At 41.4% G+C, this 17,411-nt stretch overlaps 1 protein-coding gene across 4 annotated transcripts in view; it reads left to right on the top strand.

Moving 5' to 3' along the window:
- Nucleotides 1-15,496, top strand: part of myo1b (myosin IB) — a 68,442-nt gene extending 52,946 nt beyond the window's left edge. Inside the window, exons 17-32 of one of the 4 annotated variants that reach the window (XM_061053757.1) lie at nucleotides 529-755; nucleotides 1,287-1,487; nucleotides 2,479-2,572; nucleotides 3,670-3,819; nucleotides 3,948-4,016; nucleotides 4,108-4,194; nucleotides 4,616-4,702; nucleotides 5,713-5,799; nucleotides 6,581-6,667; nucleotides 8,890-8,964; nucleotides 9,127-9,261; nucleotides 10,206-10,312; nucleotides 10,503-10,635; nucleotides 11,005-11,157; nucleotides 12,876-13,006; nucleotides 13,112-15,496. In XM_061053757.1, coding sequence (XP_060909740.1) covers nucleotides 529-755; nucleotides 1,287-1,487; nucleotides 2,479-2,572; nucleotides 3,670-3,819; nucleotides 3,948-4,016; nucleotides 4,108-4,194; nucleotides 4,616-4,702; nucleotides 5,713-5,799; nucleotides 6,581-6,667; nucleotides 8,890-8,964; nucleotides 9,127-9,261; nucleotides 10,206-10,312; nucleotides 10,503-10,635; nucleotides 11,005-11,157; nucleotides 12,876-13,006; nucleotides 13,112-13,247 — 1,959 coding nt within the window. In that variant the 3' untranslated portion in view covers nucleotides 13,248-15,496. The remainder of the gene's footprint in view (nucleotides 1-528; nucleotides 756-1,286; nucleotides 1,488-2,478; nucleotides 2,573-3,669; nucleotides 3,820-3,947; nucleotides 4,017-4,107; nucleotides 4,195-4,615; nucleotides 4,703-5,712; nucleotides 5,800-6,580; nucleotides 6,668-8,889; nucleotides 8,965-9,126; nucleotides 9,262-10,205; nucleotides 10,313-10,502; nucleotides 10,636-11,004; nucleotides 11,158-12,875; nucleotides 13,007-13,111) is intronic. The other 3 variants (XM_061053758.1, XM_061053759.1, XM_061053760.1) reach the window with 3 other exon arrangements.
- The last annotated feature ends 1,915 nt before the right edge of the window (nucleotides 15,497-17,411 follow it).

Consider the following 17,411-nt stretch of genomic DNA (forward strand, 5'->3'; position numbering starts at 1 on the left):
TTTTTAATCGCATGTTTGAAATTCTATTATTTTACATTTAAAAATAAACTTTTCTAGGCTTTTATTTAGAATTTTTGAACCGTCTTAAGCGGAGAGTGCTTTACTGAATTTATCCCTGGTTTTATTTTGAAATAGAGTAATGACCTGATGGATCCAAGGTTACAGTATTAACTTCAGAAAAAGAAACTCTTAACAGATCAAAAACGAAACGAAAACAGCTAAAAGGAACGGTCAAACAAGTGGAATGTTTGATGTCATCAGCTGAGCTGTCTGGGAGTTTTATAAAGTGAATAGAGAAATTCAAAGATGCAGCCGTGTTGTCTTCTCCATCACGGTCTGTGACTACAGAGAGATAGTGCAGAGGCTTATCACAATGCACCTAAAGGGCAAAAGCATGTGATTAATCGCGATTACAAAAAGAAGAGTGCATTCATTTCAGACCTTAATTAATTGTGACTAACTTTTTTTAAGGCTGACAGCTTTGGTATGTACCTTTTTTTCATTTCTGTTCTCACTGTTCATTTCAAGGTGTTGTACCGCACTGAGGGCTTCGTAGACAAGAACAACGACCTGTTGTACCGGGACCTGTCACAGGCCATGTACAAGGCCACCCACAGCCTCATCAAGCAGCTCTTCCCTGAAGGCAACCCAGCCAAAGTCAACCTGAAGAGACCACCGACTGCTGGATTCCAGTTCAAAGCGTCAGTGGGTACGCTGATGAGGAACCTGCAGACCAAGAACCCAAACTACATCCGGTAATGTCCCGCAATGCATGCAGAGCAACCTGCCAGTCCAGGACATTGTTGTTTGTGTGTGTGAAATTCGCAGCCTCTGACTTAATTGTAAATGTTAGAGCAAATTAAAACAGCCTGCTGAATGTACTATCTGATAACTCCTTTTAAATATCAGTATCTGATAATGAGGAATATTAAGTGTAGGCTACAAAATATTCAAGATCAATCTTTTTCATGGTAATATTGACTTCAATATCAGTTATTATGACATCATAACCTCAAATTAATGAGTCTTAAAACAACTGCTAAAGATATGCTAATACAGACTTGCCTGGAATGAAACTATTTATCTACATCTAAGCGACTTATCTCCCATAAGAGTAGTTTACTAAATTTAACAAAACACATGTAGTCAGTGTAACTTAATGTTCCTCATGTTAGAACTGGACAAAACAAACGTATTACTTTGCAGCTGGTATCAGCTTTTTTTGGAAACAAACATCAGTCTTACTTTGATGTTAAAGAGTGACTCTTTTTTTTTTCTCCTTCCAGGTGCATTAAGCCCAACGACAAGAAGGCAGCCCACATCTTCACCGACTCTCTGGTCCGCCATCAGGCGCGCTACCTGGGCCTGATGGAGAACGTTCGCGTGAGGAGAGCGGGGTACGCCTTCCGCCAAGCCTACGAGCCGTGTCTGGAGCGCTACAAAATGCTGTGCAAGCGGACGTGGCCCCACTGGAGAGGACCTGCCAGGTAATTGTTGTGTTTATACTAAAGTAGTTGCTAATTGTTTTCTGGGCGAGGAGAGCGGAGGAGGAGTGGTCTTTTTCACTGGAAGAACGCCAAAACAAATCCACTTTTTGTTTGTGAGAAAATGCCAGAGTGGAAACTGAGAAACACTCACAGGAGGAGTCTCTAACTAAGGCACCTCAGACTGCTCCCACAGGACTTTCTGTGTTTAGCAATAATAGACTGAAGTCTATTCTGCAGCTCCCAGGTGTGGTTGTGTGGAGCGGTGTGAATTTAAGCAGGTCGTTGCTGGAAACGGCCTCAAATTCCCTTCTTTGGATTAAAAGAAGGTGAAAATATCCTCCCATATAAGTTTACACAACATACAGGCATATCCATTTTAGCAGGTAATGCATTGTCTAAGATATACGTCAACTTAGTTAGATTTAGGAAAAGGCTTTTTTGTTATCTTGCTTGAGAGACAATGTTGCTGAAGGGTTTCACTAGCTGCCTTGTTAACTGTCTACCTTGATTATTACACCGTGTCAGATAGCTTTACAGTCCGTGTGAAACTCCTCTTGGTATCCTTTCAGAAACTAGAAGCAGCCCTGTCACATACCAGTTGTTTAAAGTTCAGCAGAAGTGAACTATTCCCCCTGTGAACCTCAACATGTTGAGACATTTCATCCTTATCTGTCTTCCTTTGTTCCATATCAGCCTGGTAAAAAAAATCTGCTCTACCACTCTTTGGTATCTTGTTGTTGAGCCATCCCAAAGTGCTTTGTGTGGTTCCTTAGCTCACCCCCCCCATCCACATGTTTCTTTCTCTTTTAACCATTCTCTCTCTCTCTCTCTCTGTTTCCCACACTCTACATCCTCAGATCTGTTCTCATCTGTTCCCTCTTATACCCTAAGTCTTTGCACTTCTTCTATACGGTTACACTTCTGTTAATGGCCACTGCAAAGTGTCATGTTTACTTCTTAGAAGCACTCTGACCCCTCTGTCTCCCCATAGGGAAGGAGTGGAGGTGCTCATGGCCGACCTCCAGGCCCCAACAGAAGAGTACTCGTACGGCCGCTCCAAGATCTTCATCAGGAACCCAAGAACGGTAGAAAACACACATCCTGACTCCAGCTACATCCCTGGAATATGCTTCTTATTCGTTTTGACATCTGTTGTGCGCTGCAGTAGATCATGCGGTGTTTGAATATATCTAAAAGGTTGTATCCAGTGTGCTCAGCTGCCCTGTTTTCTCACAGTAAGATGTTTGCAAAGCAGGGTGGGCTGCACTTAAAGTCCCCACTACAGCAATTAGCATGCATCTAGCGCTCTGAAAAACACATGTTTTCACTTAGCAATCCCGTCTAACACGGGAAATGGGCTTCTTAACTCCGTGCTTGTAGGTTTTTCAGCGTTTGAAGCCTGCAGCGTTTGACTCTACTTTCTCCCCATCCAGCAAACAAAGCTTGAAATAACATGATCTCATTCTGGGCTTTTTTTTTCTTTCTTTCTTTCTTCTTCAATTTGCTTTCTCTCTCTAATCATTATTTCAGCCATTTATATCTACAGCTGGGAAATCACAACATAAAGTCTGGTTGAGTAGATATTAATGTATGTTTCTAGACCATACTTCTTTTGGACGTTGCTCTAATGTGGCCACACATCAAAGTAAAGAGTTTAAGGAAGGTTTGGATTAGTTCTTTTTAGAAGAAATGCAGCAAAATGTAGCAGAACTTTGAGCTCTTACTGTGTATAGGTTGTGATCCATAATTCAGTTACACTATTTAACTCTGTTAACCTCACTTTAAGAATGATATTTGGTTATATGTAAAGTTTAGTTGAGACGTTTAGCTCCTCTGAAGATAGGAGTTTTATTAGTCTGACTGTAAGCCCATGCAGGACAGGGTTATTTGTCTCCCTGCAGAGAGATTGGACTTTGTACTTTCTATCGCTGAATCAATATTTGCTCTGATAAAATGACATTTCTATTGATCCCAGAGAAGGAGAACATTTTTTTTTCCTTGTATCACTTTGCATTCCCTCTGATTTAATTGTGAAGACATCTTACTCTGGGAAGGAAAATACTGATGTTGACACCTGTCCATTTTAAACAAATGACATCACAATGTATGTGCATCCAGGGTGGGTTTTTTTTTTTTCTTCCTTTATACCTTAAGTTGTTAAAGTCTCTGCTCTCCCCCACAGCTCTTCTTCTTGGAGGAAAGGAGGAGGCAATGCCTGCAAGACCTGGCCACACTCATTCAGAAGATCTACCGTGGCTGGAAGTGCCGCAGCCACTTCCTGCTGCTCAAAGAGAGCCAGATCGTAGTGGCTGCATGGTACCGCCGATTCGCTGTGAGCAACAACTTTGAGAAAATGCACTCAGAATCCTGAATACACGCAACAAAAGCAAATAGACAGCCATCCCTCACTGCTGCTAATTTCTTAACCCCCCCCCCCCACCCTCCCTTTCCATCTCACAGCAACAAAAGAAGTACAAGAAGATCAAGAGCGCCACCACCGTGATGCAGTCCTACGCCAGAGGATGGCAGGTGTGCATTCATTCTGTACTGAAGCAAATACGCTCGTCAGTAATCATGGCAGAAAACCTTCCAATGTGTTTGCTTGTTATACATCCACCAGGCTCGCAAACTCCTGAGAGAGCTGAAATATCAGAAGAGGTGTGAGGAGGCAGTGACCACCATCTCAGCCTTCTGGCACGGCACCCAGGTACTGAAGCATTAAAGTGCAGTGGGGATATCAGAGAGCGAGGTGTTTACCACCACAGAACATTAGCATAGGTTTGATACTGGCTTTTTTTAAATCCAATGTTGGAGGGGAAAAAAAAACTGCTCTTGAAGTCTTAACAGTCTGGCCTTCACCACTTGATTTTTCATCTTATGCCGTGTTCCTGCCTAAGGGCCCCGACAGTATTACACAAATTCTGTTCTTTAACAAAGCTGTACTTTGATGTTATTGCTGCTTTTTTCCCCCCCGTTTTTAATCTCGCTCCTTCTGCTGATCACGAAAAAACTGCCACTTCTCTCTCCCCCCTCTCTCTCCCACTCCTCTTTTCACTTTTCTTTCTTGATTCTTTTTTCCTCCTCACATCCTCAACCTGTCTTACCTAACGCCTCCCACATCCCACCAGGCTCGGATGGAGCTGAGACGTCTAAAACAAGAAGCGCTGAATAAATACGCTGTGACAGTAATTTGGGCATACTGGCAGGGAACCAAGGTATTTCTAACCTCAGCTGCACAGCCGTGTGTCTGTGTCCCGGCTGTCTTGTCATCCCTGTGCGCCAGTGTCCCATCCCATCCCCATTCTCGCTGTGAACCTGACTAATAGAGTTAGCAGCCCGTCTGAATGAACGTCCGTTATCCCCTTCTGTTATCCTTCCACCTGATTAATGTACCTTATTGTTGTCCGTCCTGTTTCTGTTTGGTTTGTGGCTGTTACTTAGAGCATTTTTTTTGGTTCTTCTATAAGTCAAAACCAAAACTAGATTTATACCAAAACGAAACAAAACTTCTCGCTGCACACTTAGATCCTTTAACGTGGATGACATGATTTAAATTTGGTCATCTGCTTTCCGTCCAACATGTTGTCTTTTTTTTAAACTGTTCCTCATCTTCTAGAATCATAGTTAAGCCACACACTTCCCTCCAAACAGCAGGTTTTCTGAGAAGTCTCACGTAAATGCGCACTGATGCGCTGACTACAAAACACCAGGAAGCTCAATTATTTAAAAAAAATAGGATTATGCCAATATGTTAGAGCATATGTTGCTACTTTGTAAGGCTGCAGTGGCTGTGTATAATCACACTGATTTTGTAGTCAGCGTGTATAACATGCACTTATCAGTATTTATTACACTTGAGATACCCCTGGTTGTTAATAATCAACATTTAATTCAAGGTCTCACAGATGATTATTTCTGACTCACTATAGATGCTGTTAAGTTTAAAGTAAAACTTATGGTAAGCATTTTCATGAGGCCTTCACTATCTCTCTCCTGAAGAGTGAGACACAAGCGGAGTCGCATAACGAGAGCACCGACTAAAAGCAGACCGCATGTTGACTCTTCCCAGACATTGTCCCACCTCTTGACATTCCTTGTTGTCTTTCGTCAATGTTTCATCGTCATGATGTTTCCACACCTACTCAGTACCCCCTCCTAGGGGCAATTAAGTTTTGCTTGTCACTGAAAATAACCCACCTCCGCAACTGCCACCGCTTTTCATCAGGCCCGGAGAGAGCTGCGTCAGCTGAAGGAGGAGGCGAGGAATAAACATGCCGTATCGGTCATTTGGGCCGGCTGGCAGGGCACCAAGGTATTTGGGCAGCCTGTCGACTTGTCTTGCCGTGACTATGTGTCTGCCGCCTCCATCCGCACCCCCAACTCAAATTTGAAAAAGCTCATTATAACCCTCGTGCTGCTCATCCCATCTTACACATTTAACATCTGATATACTGTATATGCTAAGGCAGTGTATATTCCACCCTCCCACATATACACTTCTCCATCAGATGCTGGAGTGAACGGAGGAGTTGAACTGTCTGTCACTGAAGCCCTGTCTGACAGCTCATATTGTAATTTTGCTCATTTAAATTAATTAGTGGCCCAAGCTTAGATGGGCCACTCCTAGTGGATTTGGTCACATTCACACACAAACCTGGGACAGAGAGGTCATCTTTAAAGTTTGTTTTCAGCTTCCTTCACAAAGGGCCATGCCTCACCAATGCACGCTGCCTGCTGTTTGCATGATGTCTTCTTTTTAGAGTAGTTTTTGCATGTATTCCCTTTGTCATCGTCTGTCTTTTTTTAGATGGAACTGTTTGAATCCGTTGACTTGACCCCCTGCAGTAACTTTCGCTCCTTTCTTTTGAACTCAAGAGTTCCACTAAAAAGTCTTGTTTCTTTTACAGAAGTCCTCCTGGTAGTGTGAAGTGTGTTTGTGGAGTGTAGAACTGTACTTTAACAGTATTTGATGGTGTGTGTTTATTTCGTGTTTGATGACCTCAGTCAAAACTGTATCTCCTTCTTCTTCCTCTAATGGTCTCTTGCTTGGTTTGTTCCTGCTCTCTGCCTCTTCCTGCCCACCCTGTGAACAGGCTCGCAGGGAGCTGAGGAGACTGAAGGAAGAGGCCCGGCGTAAGCATGCCGTTGCTGTGATTTGGGCCTACTGGCAGGGACTCAAGGTACCTACCAGCCCCAGGAAGTAGACATCACCAAATCTGCAACCTTATCATCCACCCTGAACCTCTTCATCCTTCTAAACTCATCGACATTACGCAGACATCTACAGGAAGCATGTCTATGACTATCAGTCTGATTACACTTGAACTTTTACAGCATTCATTTTAAAGCATGTGCAGCTTTGTGCACAAAGGTCCCAGAGGTCAAGCTCATTTAGAAATGACCAGTTATACTTAATGACTTGCAATGGAATCCCTATCATCAATTAAACATTTAGATTTATTCTAAATAAACAGATAATCGATCAACAAAACAACGTGTGTTACTCCACTACAACATAAAGTAGTTTTAAAAAGATTACAGGAGCACAAACTGATTTTAATTATAACCAAGAGTCCCTTTTTTAACTCCAATAGAGAAATCCCAATGTACTATGCACCTCATTCCTTATTGGACGTTTTGTCCTTCAACATTTTGTCCTTGCATCATCTTTGTGATCCAGAGAGATTTATTTAACATAATAACTTTGATCTTATCATCAGGGGTAGTTACCCTAAATCTCATGTCATAGTATGTATCTGGTTGTTTATTTGCAGAGTTTTAAGACCCCTGCGTAATCAACAATCATGTGTAATAAAGATCAATAGAATTTCACTTGAGCCATTCAAAGTTATAACACACACATAGCAGCCTCCACAGTACAATCCATAAATACGGACAAAAGAAACAAATGACAATGATCAGTGTGGATAAAGAAGCACACGCCAATTAAAACGGCAGATCCACATAAGAACGCAACAAAATGAAAAAATAAAAATAAAAGATGACGCCGTAAGATAAGATGGAACTTTATTAATCCCAAAGGAAGTTCTTGTTTGTGGTTGCTCCAAGATTACTGTACAAAAGAGCAACAACAACAGAGCATCAAATATGAGACAAAAAAAAAGAAATAATTAAGTTTATAAGGGTTTAAATTCAAAGTGTGCCTAAAAAGTATAAAAGTTATGTAAACAAGTACAACAGTAATGGCTTTATTCACAGTAGTACTGACAGATCAGACACAGACTCAGGCTCCTTTCATGAAACTCTGATGATACTTTATGTTGATAAAGAAATGTCATAATTGACAGTTGTGTCACAGACCAAGACTCCGTTAAAGAAAGCTCCCAGCAGTGACCACACTGATGATACTACGTGATCATAAAGAAAAGTGAAATCACATGAAAGTCATAGTTATGTGAAGGGACATACATGGTAATAAACATGAAAAGTCCCAATACGGAAAAGGAATTGTCAAACATTCAAATGAACATTGCACATGCAGAGATATTGTGTAGAGCACCATGAGGCTATTGCACAACGCATAAGACGAGTTAGACTAAGTTACAAATCCATTATGACATACTGTAAACATCCTCACTACCTTACACTCTACACCAGGCTCTGGTCACTCAGAATAATCCACAGGTGTCGCATTTTTCAACAGCATTGTGGAAAGAGTAAAGCAAAGATGTGAAAAGGCAGAACAGTTAAAAGTTCAACTTTCTTCTTCAGAATAGTTTGATACATTTACGACATTGTTTTTTTTTTACGCTGAAGACTTAAAGTAACAACCTGACTGACATATCTGTCTGATTTGTTCTTTTTCTGAACGTCTGAACTCTGCCAGCTTCCTCTGCACCCCTCCAACTAACCCCATAAAAAGCCGCACTGTTGTTTGTACCCAGCAGTATTTGTTTCACTTGTTTTTTATTTGTCCTTAGGTTTGTTAAGCGTGTGCGTGCGTGTCCTAGTTTCCGGTGATTATGTGTTGCGTGTCTGTCTGCTTTCAGAAGAATACCTGTCCTCTCATACACATCAGTTGTTGCAGTGTTAATCTTTCCATCATGATAATTGACTCGCCCTGCACCACACGCTGCACCTGTTCACAACTCAATTTGGTGCAATTAAGGTCACGATGAAGGTCATTTGTCATAACCGTCATTAACTTTTCAGACATTCATTCTGTAATTCTTGTGAATTAAATCCAGCAGCTTGGAGTTGTCTGTTCCAGGTGTTCATTGTTTGTGACTAACCCCTAACGTCTATTGTTTCCGTTGTGCTGTTTGTGTTTTCACCGCCATCCACCTGCCAGGGTTTCCCTTTTCTTACCTGCTTCACATCAAACTGAACAGGCGGCAGGAGGTGACTGACATTTCTTGTTGTTTGTTTGTTGTTTTAAAAGGTCCGCAGAGAGTACAGAAAATTCTTCAGGGCAAATGCCGGCAAGAAAATCTATGACTTCACCATCCAAAGAATCGTAAGTTGGACTAGTGGTGGACTGTGGTGAAACTAAGTTTAAAAAAGAATAAGGGTATTCTTTAATGTTGTTGTTGTGTTCCTTATACATATTTTATCGATCAACATTAACCTGAATTCCATTTCAATACAGTTCTTTATTGATGGTTTTTTTTCTTTCCAGATGCAAAAGTACTTCTTGGGCCTGAAGAGCACCACACCCTCCATGTCTCCCGTCGACATGAACTGGCCCACTAGGCCTTACCGCTTCCTGGATGGAGTCCACACAGAGCTGCGTAGAATCTTCCACCTCTGGAGGGTGGGTCCAAAATCCCTAGAGCCCTTCCCCTCTTGCTGTGTCTCATTTATTTTCTTTTAAAGGGGACATATTATGAAAAATCCACATTGAAATTTTTTTTTAACACATATTTGGGTAACCTGAGTGTCTACAGACCCACAAAATGTGAAATAAACCCATCCAGTCCTTTGTTTGTGGTCTGCATAAGTAAAATGTGCTCTCCTTGTGACATCACAGTGGGATTCTGGTAAAAAAATTTTTTTGAGAGAGCTGGTTTATACAGGGTCACAAACCTCCTCTGATGCTTGATTCATGTTATATTTTGACCAAAGCACAGCACAGATGTTTCATTTAGACCACAGGGGACTGTTTGAAAAGGTGGAGAAGGGGTATTATATGTCCTCTTCAAGGTTACTTTTTGGGCTGTTTTGGATAGTACAGCTGAAAAGAGACAGGAAATGTTGGGAGGAGAGAATGGGGGATGACATGCAGCAAAGGGCTGAGGTCAGATTCGAACCCATGCCCGCTGCAATAAGGACAAAAGCCTCTGTATCAGGGGCACGCAACATAACCGCTTGGCTATCTGGCACCCTCCTTGGTTATTATTTAATGATCAATGCTGATAAAGTAAAACATTGTCTCATGCACACCTCCAAAAACAGTCACATGGAAGAACAAGAACAGAATTGGAGCATTGACTCAAGTCAAGTATTAAACTTTCAGTCTAAAGTAAAATCCTTTTTATCCATTCCGCAGGCGGTAAAGCATTTTTTTCTTTTTAAAGAAGTGTAGAATCACACACCCCTGAGGCAATGATCCTGTCAATATTGATGAAATATATACAGAGAAAAGGGATAAGCAATGAATCACAAGATCCGTAAAGCACACTGAAGCAATACAAATCTTTCATACTTATCAACGTCAGCCCCCTTTTAAACTTCTGCTATCTGTGTTTGTGTGTTCAGTGTAAGAAATACAGGAGCCAGTTCACAGAGGAGCAGAAGGCTGTTTATGAGGAGAAGCTGGAGGCGAGCGAGATCTTCAAGGATAAAAAGACTCTCTACCCGAGCAGGTACTCACAGAAGTGCTCTGTATTTACATCACGGTAACGCTACTTTCAAATAAATATCTCTCGGCCCGCTGTTTGGCTAATGGGCCGATTAGTGGATCTTTTAATTTAACACACTGAACCGCTGTAAACACAGTGTGGTGTTGTCTAAATAAGTGGCTGTGCATTATGAATGTGTGTGTTTTTGTCTCAGCGTGAGCCAGCCCTTTAAAGGAGACTACCTGGAGATCAGCAAGAACCCCAAATACCAGAAACTCAGCAGCGCCGTGGATGAGAAGGTCCTGCTGGCAGATGTGGTCAACAAGATTAACAGGGCCAATGGCAAGGTGAGAAAGATCACTCACCCTACTGTAAAGTCGCATTTCATTCAGTTTATGTAAAAGCTGTTAAATCACCCTCTCAGGCCTAGTGGTGCACAAGACTATTAAGTTGTTTGAAGGCTGTTTCACTTTGTGTGTGCTGTGCTACAACTGGGTTTTGACATCTTAACAACTGGCATTATTTTTGTTCCAGCAGATAGTAGACATGTTTGGACAGGCTGCATGTTAAATGTATTATTTTATTTTTTTCAAACCCTGTCCCAGTTTCAAGGTTAGGCGCTTAAAAGCAGCACTCTGGGCTCTGTATTGTCTTTAGCCTTGATGTTGACATGTCCCGCAGCAGCGCAGCTAACCGTCTCTGCTCTGATTCGCAAGGGAACGCCTCGGATCTTCCTGCTGACGAAGAAGAGCGTGGTCCTGGCAGACCAGAAGACGGGACAGGTGAAGGCCAGCGTCCCTCTGCCTGACCTCAGCAGCGTGTCAGTCAGCACACAGAGCGACGGCTTCTTTGCGCTCAGACTCAAAGAGGTGAGGGAGACCTGTGGGGATGTGACTTTTGAGTCATCATTTTTAGTCATTTGATTGGTCAGACAGCATATAAATGAATAAATTGAGTGCATCCGCCTTTAAATAAATGCATTACTCCACGCATGTATTAAATAGATGAATGCATTACATCCATGTATCAGCAAATAAAACTGATGTTTTAAATACTGTCAAATAACATAACAGCAGAGACTTTGTGGAGATGATCAGGCTGCCTAATCTGATTCCACTACTTGGACCCACAGATATAATTATACATCATAAGAGCAGTTTGCCTGGGATAATGCCAGGAAGAGTAGCTGATGCTTAGGTGACAGCTGATGGGGATCCAGTTAAACAAACAAATAATGTGCAGACAAACACAAAATAGCTGTGATGCTTGGCAACAGTCGAGTTTCACATAAGTTGCGTAACTACTTTTCATCAAGATCTTGATGCACGTACAACAACTTCCTAACTTACCATCAATATGCAGGAATTAAGAATGTATTCTGGTCAAACTCTTAGTTAATGACCTATAAGCTATAGACTATAGACATGTAGAATAAGCTACTAATAAGTCCTAAATAATGACTGATAAGCAGACAGTGTGCTGCTAATTAGCAGTTAATGGTGAATATTGTGACCTTATTTTAAAGTGTTACCAAATTCTGTTCTATTGAAGCAATAATCACACTTGTATTTATGCTTTTGTACAGATTCTGCTATTATCATCTTCAGCTCTGGGTCTTTGGCATATGACATGAGCAATTCACAGCTATGATGATATTTAGTACAGCTATACTCCCTCTTATACTGATACTGCTTTGGTAGAGTTAAAAATATAATTGCTGTCTGTTTCCTAAATTCACATTTATCACACACAAAGGTACTCAAACACTCTTTTAATTAAACCCCACTTGTTAAAATGTGGGTGTTCTGATTTCAAAAAGGGAACATCGTCATCTTAAATGAAATTTCAGTTTCATCAAGGATGCCTCATAGTCCCAGTCCTTCCTACAGAATCTTCGGTGTCTGACACATTCTGCTCTCTGTCACTTTCACTGTCAATGACCGAAGCTGTGAAAAACTCTCATTAGCAGTAAACCTTGCTTAGAGGTCATTTCAGCTTAAGAGAGCATAAAGAGAGCACACAGAGCTACAGGAGAATCTTTTATATGTTCGCCCTCCACCACACTGCGGGACATGTGAAAGTTCCTGCAGGAATCTTGTCTCCTCTCCCCATGTTGTGATAATATCAATACAACGTCAATAGTTATCATAGGTTAGGGCATTTATGCTTAAAGAAGTTATGTGACGATAATAAAGTTTCTCATTATTAGAAAAAACTTTGCAAACAAGTGTTGGGAGTTACTTCATATTTGTAATGTTTTATGCAGCTCAAAAACCCTGAGATCAAAATGTGTTTGGAAAAAAAAAAAACAGATCATGGGGGAGCCAGTAGCCTCGTGGTTAGTGCTCCGTGTACAGAGGCCAAAGTCCTCAAAGTGTACGGCCCAGGTTCGACTCCGACCTGTGGCTCCTTTTAAACGCATGCCATTTTCCACTCTCTCTTCCCGATTCCTGACTCTATCCACTGTCCTATCTCTAAATCAAAAAGAGGCATAAAGACACCTGATAAATAAAAGCATGTGAATCCAGGGAACTGGATTTGTTGATGTTGATATTATTGTGTTTTTTTTGTCTGTTTTGTGCTCTAGGGTTCAGCGTCAGCAATCAAAGGAGACTTCTTACTCAGCAGCGAACATCTGATTGAGATAATCACCAAACTACACCGCACCGGGGCCACGGCTGCAGACAGCGAGCAGCTCAACATCGACATCTCAGACGAGTAAGAGTGCAGGCACAGTTTAATCTCGCTTCCTTGTCATAGTTTGTGATTTGTCGCTGACTTGGATGAGGTCAAATGATGACGCTGGTGTTTCTGCGTCGGCAGGTTCCTGGTGCAGTTCAAGCAGGACAAGGTCTGTGTGAAGTTCATCCAGGCAGCGGCGCTCAAGAACGGCAACAGTGTGTCCTGCAAACGCAAGAACAACCGCCTGCTGGAGGTGTCGGTTCCCGCTTCGGCATAGTGCTGCTCTTTTTCACCAGTGCTGTTCCTGAGAGCTCAGATAAGGGGGGGGGGGGGGGGTCATTTCCATCCAAGCACCATCCACTCGGAAAAAAAAAACCTCTCGTCTCATGAAGCATCACCACGTGCCCACCCTGAGCCCAAAAGTGACAGTGCAGTTATTTGGCTTGTAGTGTTGATGTTAATCCTCCCGTCTCTTCCTATCAGATTTACTATGGCACCACTATAGCTGTAACCTGACGTAATGTGCCAATTTTGTTTTTGGCAGTGAAAGCCCGTATCTGGGTTGCATGCCACAGAAATTTGGTCAAATGTTTCACTGGTGTTTTTGTAAAACTTGGGTAAAAGAGTTGAAGATGGATAGAAAACAAATCTCGGTGGAGCACAAGAGACTTTGTGTATGCCAGTGGGTGACGTTGGTCATGATTGTTCTGCCTGTAAGTTGGATTAGTCTTCAGAGAAAAAGTCATTAGAAGAAAGTCTTTTTGACAAGCGCCAGCCTCAACTGGCCTTGACTCATCCATTTTTAAGCAGCTCTGCCTTTTTAAAGCAGATGGCTTCAAACTTGAGGTGAACGGGGGAAGTCTTTGGGCTCGGCTCGACAGATTTAGTTTTCTCTGATGAACTGAAACGCTGCACTTGTTTTACCTCCGTGTAACCAAAAGAGGATGACCTGAAAATGAATTTGATTGTATTGTTGTATTATTATCTAAATACTTTTTTTTTTCTCGGAACGTTGGGAAGTTCAACAAGAAATGTAATTTGGTAGATAAATGTTAAACCACTTTTGTATCTGCAATTCCTATGTGCCATTTAAAAGGTCCTATGTCAGTGTAATAATACAAACATCCCAAAACAATGAAGGTGATTGGCCCTGTTCTATTGGTGTAATTTACAGCACATTTTTCTTGTTGTTGTCAACATGTGGCAGCTCTGCACATGTGATCAACCTCTATCTTCTTCTCTACAAACACAGTAAAACATGATCCTTTTTAAGCTTTATTTCATCTACCAGTTATTATCCTAAGCTGAGTTCATATCCTTAATAAGTAGAATGTCATGTTTAAGAGAGAAAGTCTTGATCAAAGATGCCGACAAAGGCAATGAAGACGTTTCATTGGAAGGGAAAAGTACCCAATCAGAAGACGTGAAGGTACCTGCGTCTTCCAAAAGTCTTCACTAGATTCAAAGCTTTTCTTGATCCAAGGTTTAAAACAAAAAAACAAAAAAAAACTACACTTTTCTTTTGTGTGCAATAAATAAAATGCTTTGTTTTGATTGTTCTCTTTCCAGCGAAAACAGTACTGAGAGCCCCCCCGCCCCTCCCCCCCTCCTCCAGCAGTCGCCCTCACTGTACCGTCAGCTGTACATAAAGGCTCTTTAGGCCGCGGCATGGACAAAAGGCTTTTTCTTTAGTATTCTAACTCTAGTTGCTGTGTTTGTGAAATAGCCGTTCTTGCCACTGCAGCGTGAGTTATTGTAGTGCTTGACCCACTCTGGCCTAATGTGTGTTTTTTCAATGGGAGACGCCAAATATTCAGCACACGTGACCACAGGTTCATGAAGTTGACCAGTTATAGCTTTTGCATCTTTCTATTACAAATACAGTAACTTTGCTACACGTATATTTATACATAAGCCAAATTTTACTTTTCAAGGAGGCAATACAGTGCTACATTTGCAGGTATGTTACCTTTTAATAACCTTTTGATGTAATGGTAGTGGGTTTTGTACCGTTGACGTATATATCGACCAGATTTTTCTCTGGTGACCGCGGGGAATATAACACAGCCAAAGTTGGTCTTGTCATGTTTTGAAATCTGGGCTACCTTAGTTTGTAAGTTGCTAATGTATTTTTTTCAATGTCACAAAAGACACGGGGACGTGAGACATCAGGTGTTGCTGTCCCTTGCACAGGAACGATTGAGCTGAAAGCTATTTTTGATGATGTATCGTCTTCCTTGGCTCCCTGCAACAACTTTCAGTGTAGTTTTGCTAAGGTGACATCTTGGTCCTCCCCTCTACATCCCCCCCTCTCCCTCTCTCTCTCTTTCTCGCTCTTCTTTGTTTTCGTATTTGAACAGTGGCTAGTTCTGCAAAATGATGTCTGCATTCTTGTGTGCCTAATGTCGACCTGTGCTGAGAGACAGAATATAGAAATGTTTTAATAGATCTCAGTGTAACATTTACAAGTAATCTTTTTTTAAATTAAATAAAAGTCGGTAATAAATAAATGTTGTTATTCTGGGATTCTGTGGCATTCTTTTTTTTATTTATTCCAGCATCTTTCACACCTACTGATCCTAAATCAATGCTGATTTCACATGCAGAAAGTTTTACACTTCTTTTATTAACACTTTCTTCTAAATGACTTAACGGCTGGTATCAACAGTCAATGCTGTTGCAGTATCTAGAGGGGGTTTGCCAGGACGGAAAAGTCTTAGAGGCTTTGGTAGCAGTGAGTTTGGACAACCAGGCCTTGTCAAGCAGCTGGCCAGATGTTTTCCATCACCTCTCGGGAGAGCTCCTAGGGTTAAATTCCGTGGCTTGGGGAGAGCTGCCGACAACAGGTCTCCCGGGAGCAGCCCTCCGATTGAGCACACCGTGGTAAAAATAGCAGACCGTTTTGGGCTACCCAGTACCCAGTTCCCACCACTCTGCAGGCTGGGAAAGGAAGGAGGAGTCCCAGTCTCTCAGTGGATGTTCAACCCTCAGTGGGAGTGCAAAGGAAATGTACAAGGCGCAATCCCATCTCCTGCGAAGTCTGTACCTTTTAATCAGGGATGCAGAACTGCATCAACTCAGCCCACTAGGACGGCTTGAATTCTGAGTCCTTGTTACCAAAGACCATTTACAGAAATGTTAGGAGTAGTGTCTTTTAGCACTTCTTTAATATCCTGAAATATGACATAGGCCTATCTCACAATTACATGAACCAATTAACAAATCCACACCCACTTGGAACATACGATGGAGGTTTTTGTGAAAGATAACATTATGAACATACTGTACTGCAAGGTGAACATCAGCAAAAATCTCAAGTAGTGGGTAATGGGAGGTACGTTTACATTACTTTTGCTTCAAGTTTGGGAAATCGTTGGTGCCATCTAGTGGAGGAGAGATGACATTACAATAAAAAGCAGCCATGAGGAGGAAGCTGAACGAAAGGTGCTGATGGTTTTCAACATGACAAAAAGAACCTTAATGAATGTTTCATCAAGCAAAAGAAAAAAAAAGCATTTCTTGCAGTGTATAGACAATGTGATGTTATGTAATGTAAAAAACGTTTAAGATTGCATTTTATTCCCCATACTTCCCAAGTATTCTCAACTGTTTTTCCTGCACATTAGTTACTCGCATTGGTAAAATGGGAGTAACTGAAGAAGTAAAAGAATGCTGAATGAAGTTGACCTTAAAGATCTACAGAATAAGCAGCTTACTTGTACTTCTATCTGCTTTGTAAGGTGACCTTGAGTGCTTTGAAAGGCCTTTAAATAAAATGTAATATTATTATTACTTTTGTGACTCGTTTTTTAAATGAGTGGATTGTAGAGCAAAAATATGCTTATCCTCCCTTTAGCACAGGTGACCTATTCTATGTATTTAAAACAAAAACAAATTTAAGAGGGATTAAGTCAGTTTCTGTAAGCTAAAAAAAAAGTTACAGTACAGTTTCTAAAATTTGCATTGCCATTTTGACAATATGCTGTTATCTGACGCTCTGAATGTTCTCCTTCTTTTTTTTTTTTTTTTAGGAATTTCTTCATGACAAATGCCTCTGTAATGTGCATCTGCCTCAAAGTGACCAGGCAGATGGACGGCGTGCATGAATTTGTGAACTCTCCCAGGGGGGGATTTCCATGTTCCTTCCAAAATGGGACTAGCTGCAGTGGACTGACGTTGCTCCTGGCAGAGAAGGCAATAAACAAAAAGTATGTGACAAGTGTGCAACTTAAGTCAGGTATGGAGTAATGTTACATAAGGATAATGGCTCCTGCTCAGGTTACTACTGTCTACAAGACCTGCAAATCCTCCCTCCACCTTTTTACAAGATGAGAGATTGTAAATAATCTCTCTCTCTCTCTCTCTCTCTCTCTCTCTCTCTCTCTCTCTCGTCTTTATCTCTGTGATATATCTGTCTATTTCATCAGTATTCAATGTGATA

The sequence above is a fragment of the Labrus mixtus genome, chromosome 13 (genome assembly GCF_963584025.1).
Source record: "Labrus mixtus chromosome 13, fLabMix1.1, whole genome shotgun sequence".
NCBI classification, from domain to species: Eukaryota; Metazoa; Chordata; class Actinopteri; order Labriformes; family Labridae; genus Labrus; species Labrus mixtus.